General features: G+C 39.0%; 1 protein-coding gene across 1 annotated transcript in view; it reads right to left on the minus strand.

Moving 5' to 3' along the window:
- LOC137286571 (ubiquitin carboxyl-terminal hydrolase 25-like) overlaps nucleotides 1–9,133 on the minus strand; it is a 43,082-nt gene extending 33,949 nt beyond the window's left edge. Inside the window, exons 1-6 of the mRNA XM_067818510.1 lie at nucleotides 9,020–9,133; nucleotides 4,877–5,050; nucleotides 4,523–4,658; nucleotides 3,694–3,823; nucleotides 2,258–2,423; nucleotides 1,707–1,787 (exon numbers count right to left, since the gene is read on the minus strand). Coding sequence (XP_067674611.1) covers nucleotides 1,707–1,787; nucleotides 2,258–2,423; nucleotides 3,694–3,823; nucleotides 4,523–4,658; nucleotides 4,877–5,050; nucleotides 9,020–9,061 — 729 coding nt within the window. The 5' untranslated portion in view covers nucleotides 9,062–9,133. The remainder of the gene's footprint in view (nucleotides 1–1,706; nucleotides 1,788–2,257; nucleotides 2,424–3,693; nucleotides 3,824–4,522; nucleotides 4,659–4,876; nucleotides 5,051–9,019) is intronic.
- Between the last annotated feature and the right edge of the window lie 119 nt (nucleotides 9,134–9,252).

Consider the following 9,252-nt stretch of genomic DNA (forward strand, 5'->3'; position numbering starts at 1 on the left):
AAACCTTTAAAAACCAAAAGGTACCACTTTGGGGTCTGCAACACATATCAGCCAAACTTTACAGACAGATATTATGAAGTTTTAGAGTTCTGCTCCAGAAATGAAACACACCTCTAACTTTTGAGACTAAGTCCAAAACGTTTCCATGGAGACCGAGAAAATAATGAATCACAAAAAACTGTAAATACTAAAAGGCACCACTGTTGGTTCAGACTGATATATCTACCAAATATTGCAGAAAAATATTGAATGGTTTTTGAGTTCTGCTCCGGAAACGAAGACCATCCCTCCATTTTGAGGCTAAGTCCGAAACGTTTCTGTGAAAACCAAGAATATAAGAAATCACAAAAACCTGTAAATAGCAAAAGGCACCACTTCAGGTTCTGACTGATATATCTACCAAGTTTTGCAGAAAAATATTGAACGGTTTTGGTGTTCTGCCCCTGAAACGAAGTGCACCCCACCATAAGACTAACACCAAAATATTCCATGGAAAAACAAAAAAAAATATAAATGCCGAAAATCTGTAAATAGCAAAAGGCACAACCATAGGCTGAGATTACTATATCTATCAAGTTTGGTCTACAAATATTGAACGGTCTCTGAATTATGCTCTGGAAACAAAATTATCACAGACGGACGGACCCACAAGGCGTCAACTATATCCCCCCGCATTACATGCCAGGAGGATAATAAGTGCATATGTCATACTATAGTTACGACATGAGTGCCTAAATGTTGGCATTTAGGATATAGCGATATTTATGCATGAGTATCGTAAACACAGTATGTTATGGGCACGATTATAATATTCTGTTTACTACCGAAATTGTTAAATTGAGGAAAATAAACCCAAATCTACTTTCAAACCTGGGCTGGCTACCCGCCTTTGCTGCATGTAGAACCGTGACATCATGGCATTGTTCATGACATGTTACTGTGACAAAGTGATATTTCACCCGAGGGCATCATACGAAATATATGAACCCCGATATATTCGTCCTCAGGAGTAATTAAAAAGGATATTAAATGCTGCATAGAGAGTCAAGTTGACTCCAAACCGCCTCAATGGGCGACGAAGGAAAGAGTGACAAACAGGGCTGGTCACGTATTCGATGAGGTAGGAAATGGGGAGGCTTCCTGTGGGTGAGTGTGATAGTATGTCTGCTTCAAAAGAGGCCAATTTCAAGGGATTTCAAGTGTTCCACTATCTTTGCATAGAGATAAGCAAATAAGCGCGAGTCAGGATAAGGAATAATTGTGAGTTTTGCTTTTCAGTTTTGTAGCAATATTTCAGCAATAACACTGCAGGGAACACCAGAAACGGGCTTCACAAATTGAACACTTGTTCAACCAGGTCTTTGGCCTGACAAGTGAGTGCTTTAATCTCCGAGTACTCCTCCAATCCAGCCCTGTCCCTACTGGCCATGACAAAGTACAGGCATATGCAAATACTTAGGGTTCAAGACATCTTTGAGTATGCTAAAGAAAACGTATAACTCGTCACTTGATGAATATCTATAATTAGGAATAGAAATATGGGTACCATATCAATGCCTGACCAATAACTTCTCACATGAAAAACATTGTCACTGCACCTAAATCAGCCTTTGAAATTTATTATTTCTAACAATGAAAATTCATTTGTGATTCTGCCTGGGTCCTCCAACACTTTCTAGTTATAATGGCAACGTTTGCATACTTACATTTGTTGACGTAGAAGGCCCTTCATTTGGAAGTTTGAAATTCAGCACAATGTGTCGAAATTTTCTTAGATGAAAGAGTGACTGTAAGAAATGGAAACAAAATTTCAATCAAGCTCAAGTACTTATGAACAAAGACTATGAGTCTGACATCACTAATTTGGTCAGGAAGGTATAAAAAATCCCAAAACCAAACAAACAAAAAACTTGTCAAAGGGAGATAACTGTACCCGATCTCTGCATCTCTCTGCTTACCTAACGCAGACAGCCGTTGACGATCAGGTCTTAATGTAGCAAAGACAGACATACAAGGAAAATATTTCTAACTTCTCCATGTGACGTGTGCCTGTCATTGCAAATCAGGTCTTGATGCCCTAATAATTCTTCGTCATCAGAACAGATCAAGTCTTTGGTCAGCCTGTGTCCAATAAAGTAATACATCCATCAATGAAATGGGCCACTCAATTTTCATATGAAATGAACTGCAAATTATCTCCATTAAACCATTAATCAACAGGTACATGTGAATTGTCACCATGGAAATAGATGGTTACCTGTATTACAGCGCTGAACCAGCATGTATTGCCGACATTCTTTAGTCCTACTGGCCATCCCTCTGTTCTTTTGCGTTCATGGGGGTTGAGTGGGTCGACAAACCATACCTCCCCTCGTTTCCTTTTTGTCCCTGCCTTGCTCTCGGCCAGACTGGCTTCTAGAACCCTGCAGTACACAATGTTCTTGGTACAGTATTCCAGTTTAATTATGTTAGTTTGATGCATGTACTAAACATTCACTGCTCTGTTACTTGATTGGCATTTAGAACTGATGGGTGACATGACATCAAATGGTGTGGATTTACCTGATGAAGGGGCAAGAAGTAGCCCAGAAACGTTGTGTTGTAAGCATTAAAGACGATGTATATCTATACCATTTGTTGTCATATTTACTGCTCTTATAAAAAGGAAGATCACAATCACTGAGGCCATCATAAGTAGGAATTTGGGAATCAAATCCATATCATACCATATACTGATGAATATAGGGCAACTATTTCTTACCCAGAATTGAGGAATTGGAGTAACATTTATTTCAGTAAGACGGGACGTTGGCATAAGAATCACTACCTACAAAAATTGCATGTTTGTATGTATAGGATAAAGCATGACCTGTCCGTATTACGAAGAAGTAAGACTGCTTTCCTGAGGACATTCCTGAGGGGAAAGAGCCTTACTTCTTTGTAATGTACCCGGTCATGCTTTATCCAACTTATAAACCAACTGAAGAGATACACTTTAGATACAATATCAATATTTGGTATTCACTATGAAAATTAGCTGGGATGAGATCGGCATCCAACGCCTCACCTTGCACGCACAATCTATGTGCTCCACATGCACTACCTGTATGTGCACAGCCTGCACAACCCATCTTGCGAGGAACAATATGGTTCATACCGAGAAACAATCTCATTTTTCAGAGTCATCCGTCATGACCTCGTGGATTAAACCACCAAGCTATTAAGCAAGGAGATGCTGGTTCAAAACTGGGTGTCGGCACTGTACATGTTGGAAATGGTTGATTTTGTCAGATTTAATGATCATAATCAAAGATGGCAAGACAAGGTCATATCAAACTTCAAAAATGTAATAATTCAGAGTTCGGGGGCAAATGGACGATATTGAAGTAATATCCCGGGGCTGAGGGATGACTTTGAAGTAATATCCGGGGGCAGAGGGACTTTGTTATTAAAGTAATGCCCCTCACTGATTGTCATTGGGATATGGCAAGAAAGAGAACAATAGAGTGATGTCACTGGAGGTTTAGAAGTTCACGTCATGCCAGATTTAACAGACACTTAGCTTAAAGACAAGTTAAACTGAACGACGAATAATGAAAATATGTCTGCATAACTGACAAAAATAACACAAGGTTCACGATTTTGCGACCTTGGGGAACTAATGGTATTAAGACATGTGAATATGTTGAGTACCTGCTAATGTCTTGCTCCTCCCTGGTCACCTGACCTCCCAGAATGCCCTGGCTGTCCTGCAGACTGGCCGCTATAGCTTTCTGCAACTCATCACGGTCAGTGGTGGGCTCATTGGTCAGGTCAATAACTCCTGGAAACATACAGCTAGCTGTAATACACTCAGCACTGGAGATCGACTTTCTTTAGTTCTAAGCATTTCCCTCACAGTCAAAAATAGCAGGATGATAACATTTCAAAAGGGGCACCACTGTTCCAAACGGGAATGCAATGACAGATTTCCAAGTATCATGTTAAGTTATTACACGTGTTCTGAATATCTTTATGAAATTATTTTGGTTATCTGAAACAGGTGTTGTGTAACAAGCTGGCACTTATACAACAAGTGTTCTGTAACCACTTATACAACAAGTGTTCTGTAACCAAACAAGACTATTCAACGATAATCAATAATGCTGAAATTTCTGTCGCCACCTTTACATCTTCAATTAACACTAGAACTCCATTCAAGCATTTTTTTACCAAAAAATGTGAAGCAAACAAAACTTTAGGTCTTTCAATAATTATAATGAAATTTTGGTGTCCTTAGGATCACCATTGTTTTTCAAATGAGTATTTTTAATTTTTTTATTTTCATCTTTGAAACAATAGTGATAGAGTTATCTCCCTTCCATTTTGTTTACATTTTACTTAGCCCTCCTAAAAATGCACAAAGGAAACACTGGTAACTGTTTCCCATTTCTTTACCTTCCTGAGGTACTTACTGAAGCAGCTGAAGTCTGCTTACCATCTTATCTACCTCTGCTAATGCTACCTTTCTATGACTGCTTACCCTTGCTAGAGGCAGCTCCAGCTCCCTCCGTCTTCTGTGTGGTGCTAGGGATGGCCTCACCACCGCTCACCCGTGTAGTCTGGCTCTGGGTCACGTGTGGCAGTGCATCTGTAACATCCCTGTATGGCTTCACAACCTGTACAACAGAAGAGAAACACAGTTGGAGGGGTGCTTTACGCAACATGGCTGACAAAACAGTCAATTACATGTGCAATGAAATTTTTACAATGAAGCTATGTCACTGCATTTGCAAGTAACCACTGGGTTTGCAATGCTCATATTTAAATATAAGTGAAATTTTATTCACTTCATAACATTTAAAAACTTAAAAACAAAGCCAGCACTTATACATACCTGCTTCTTTGCTAGGCGGTCAGAATCATCTCCAAGAAGCATAGCAACAACATCTTCCACTTTGTAGGATCCTTCGTTATTCTTGCATGCAGTGATCGCTTCCTGTATCACCTGGGGGTTGTCGATTCCTGTCACTTCCTTAATAGTGTCATATGTCTTGGCATCATCGCCCCGCTGAAACCAAACAGATTTAGCCTTACAATATGTCTCACTAAAACAATTGCTAAAAGCATCACAACCTCATTCTGGATCTGACATCTTGTCAAAACTAAGAACTTGTACTGCTTGACAAGTATTAGATGAGCCACGACATCACAAATGACCCCAACGCCCTCAAGAACATTCTATTTGAAACAAGAGGGAAAAAGATTTTCCTCTAGACACTGAAAAGTTCAAATTTCCCATGCAAATCATTTTGTGATGGTGTTTTGCTGAACTAAATTGCTCCACGAGACACATGTTAAGCAGTAGCAATATGGATTTCATGCCACAGTCAGCATGTATTGCACATACTTAATCACCAATCTACCTGTCCCAACCAAGTCTATTCCTCCAGATTATCCGTCCCGCATGCTTGTCACAAACGCATTCACTGCGCTAGCTCTACAAATAATTCTAAAGCAGTAGTTAAGCTACAACCTCAATGATCTGAAAATAACAGAGGCGGTGGAGTGGCCTAGTGGTCATGGTGTTTGCTCGTCGCGTCGAAAACCAAGGTTTACAATGTGTGATGCCCATTTCTGATGTATCCTGATATTGCTGGACTATTCCTAAAATGCTGCTGAAAGTGAGGTAAAACCAACCTCACTTACCCTTTGCTACATGGAATATCAATCATAGATTTGGGAAGAGGTAAGAATGATCACTGTCCCAACACAACATAAAACACAAATTAGTATGAAATAACTTAGAAATAAAGTGAAGAGTGAATACTACCAATCAGCTACCAGTTGGTTGTCCATGAAATTGCTATGAGCAGCTGAAAGCAATTATCATGTATAACCATTTGTTCAGCCCCTCAACCAAGCCCCATACTGAAACCCTGTGATCTATCTTCCAGTTCAGTATTCCTTTCATGAGAAACAGGATACTGCCATGCTTAATTCTAACAAAGCTATAATAAGACTCAAACACTCAGGTTTTACGCTGCTTTTTGCAATATTTCAGCAATAACCTGGTGGGGGCACTAGAAATGGATTTCAGACATTGCACCCATGTAGTGACTAGGGTCTTCAGCGTGATGAGCGAATGCTTTACCACAAAGATACCCTACTGGCCCATGCCTGCATTAAATTCTGATGGTACTTTCCTTTATGTTTTCACTTTGCCAAATTTAAAGCCATCTTTAGAAACCTTTTGGACGACTACCAATGAGGGTCCCAGAAAACGGTGATTCTCAGGTCTCATCGAGCAACTGATTTCAAGACACCATCTCGACACTTGTAAGTCAACTGTTGAATGTTTGCAAATATTAATTAATTTAATTTGTCCAAGTTGGGCAAATTGGTCATTCCCAGACAAGGGAGTTAGCCTACAATGTTACTATTCATATGGAAAAGATTTGTGCAACCAAAATTGGTGCTTTTTTGAAAAGTTGCCTTGATACTGGTTCTTCTGTGGCTCCCTTAAAATGTATTAAAGCAGAAGGTGACAGGGGTGTGAGCAGGCCTACCAAGTTGCGAAAATCCAACAAGTCGTGCCCTGTCTATAGAACAGACACTATGTTGAAGCAACATGGCCATGATGCACTACGTCTTCCTATGTACCATGCAGAACTGAACATAATTGAGCTGATTTCCGCCAATGTAAAAAATATATCAGTAACATACATATATATATTGTTAAACAAAACATGCAGTTCTCAAAAACTTTGCTAAGAGTTGCCATAAACGAGAGAATGTCTACAATCGGTGCCAAGGACTGGTCTGAATGTGTAAACATGTAAAACCACTGAAGATGGCTACTGGCAACAGTAAATTCTAGTAGATATGAAACTGACAGAATCATGACTGAAGTTGGACTGGCAAGTAATTCAAACATTGAAACTTATTCAGAAAGTGAATACTAAGGCCTGAAGTAAGCCTAAATCAGTAAATACCTTACTAATCTCTTCAGTACTGGACCCTTGTATAGAGAGGATGCACAGAATAAATGCTGATTATACATCCATTTGTAAACATAACAAATGTTCTCTTCTCTTGCACTTGTGTGGGGTGTTTTGTACATAAAGTTATATTTGTCTTGGTTCAGATTCTCAGAATCTTAGCTGTACACATACTTAGAATGATATAACAGTCGAAGCATGATTTGCACTAGGTAACTAAAGTTTTCATGAATTACACAACAACCTGTTTCCATAAGTTTTCAGATGGAATGTTCTTGAAGGCGTTTGTCAGGTTGAGGCTCATCTAATACTGGTTCAGTTGTATAATTCTGTATCAAATTTCAACTTGGGTCCTGTCAATATTTTCGGGCTGATGCATGTGTCCTCATGCTGCAGGAAAGGTGGTAGTTGTGCAAGCCATTCAGAAGAGTGAAAGTGGAACACTACTCATTACATGTGAAACTAACTAAAAATTTAACAGTATTTCCTTCGACATTCGAAACACTCTGGATACAAAGAATCAATTTGAAGAAAAATATGTTTCAAAAAAACTGTGCACATTCTGCTTTCTGGCCAGCAAAGTGTAAATATCACTGCAACATTAACAACTTTATGTGTTCATAAATGGAATATACACAGGTCTGTCTTTCAATTGTGAATATATACCTGTTAAGATTTGGTTTAGAATTGATCTTCAGTAACCAATGCTTGTCGTAAAAGGCAATTAATGGGATGAGGTGGTCAGGCTCACTGACTTGGTTGACACATCATCTTATCTCAATTGAGTAGATCAGTGCTTATGCTGTTGATCACTGGATTGTCTTGTCCAGACTCGATTATTTACAGACCTCCACCTGTAGCTAGAATATTGCTGAGAGTGGCATGAAATTAAACTCACTCACTTTGAATATATTTAAAATTTTATAAAAATATATTTCTAAATACTCATTGTCAGACTGACTTAAACATGGCAACACAATAAACAGTTAACCATGGTTAAACATTTGTCATACAATGGTTAGTGTTCTCAGCAGAATAAAGCCAGTGGATATTTTCAGTTTCCGCTGGGGTTATATGCGGATATTGATGCAAATTAGACATGTGATATGCAAATTTTAGGGACTACTTTCAGAGTGTAAATGAACATGGTATCAAGGGTCGGCGATCATGTCCGGATGGATGGCCGTGGTTATTGATCCCAGAAAAGTCATGTCTGGTTATGATAGATGGAGTAGGTTACAAAGCAAAGATACAAATCCATAGCCTTGTGAAGATACCAACAACAGTTTCCCAACCGACAGTCAATGTTAGCAAGAGGACGGCTTAGGAATGCAGGTGCACAATGTCACGCGAAAATTAAAGTGTGTTTGTTGTTTATTCAACAGAGGAAAATACAGAAATATTTCCTTCATTTCATCATACATTTATTATGTCAGATATGATAACTTTTGAGGTCTGACTAAAACCACTTGGACTAAGTTAGTTATTAGCCAGATGAACTGTTCACAGTCGGTAATTTTGACAGGTAGACGGACGGGGCTTGGAAGGACAGAGTACGAGGATGTTTCGACATTGGGTCGTTAGGACAGATTTGCTGATGTAACATGAAATGTACCTGAGCAACAGATGTTTTGTATTTATAAGATCAACGGTGTGTAGGTATGCAATATATTTCGAAAGTTAAAAGTGAAGAATAAACAGACTTATTCCTGAGCCTCGACCTCCTACGGAACATTAACCTCGTATCATTACACAATGTGGAAGAGCAGAAGGCAAATTGTGCATGTTAATTGTCCAAAAATGGTACCAACGGAATTATTTATTAAATTAGTTCAGATTTCTGCAATCGGAAAGGTGGAATCTCCACTTCGCAGTTTAATAGCTCGAGGATAGATCCATGATCATGGCGAGCATGCGCTCCCATGCAGTTTCATAAAATACAAGTGCATCAAATATTGCATTCATGACATTTCCAAAGCAAAGTTTACATACGACACATACCATTTTAGCAAAAGACATGAAAGTTGCATAAAAAATACCTGAGAAACACGATGAGAAAGAGAAGACTGTTCCACAGTCATGTCGGCCTTGGAAATAAAATGGCGTCGGCCATTCCAAGAAATGAAACTCAACACGAATACATGATTACATCTAACGATTCGTAGCTGTTGGTAGATGTATCGGTATCACATACAATATACCGTTTGCAATGTTTTTCGCTGATGTAACTGTGTCTGTCCTAATGAGCCTGTTCGGTAACAATCTCGTGGAT

Source organism: Haliotis asinina, chromosome 1 (genome assembly GCF_037392515.1).
Source record: "Haliotis asinina isolate JCU_RB_2024 chromosome 1, JCU_Hal_asi_v2, whole genome shotgun sequence".
In the NCBI taxonomy this organism is placed as follows: domain Eukaryota; kingdom Metazoa; phylum Mollusca; class Gastropoda; order Lepetellida; family Haliotidae; genus Haliotis; species Haliotis asinina.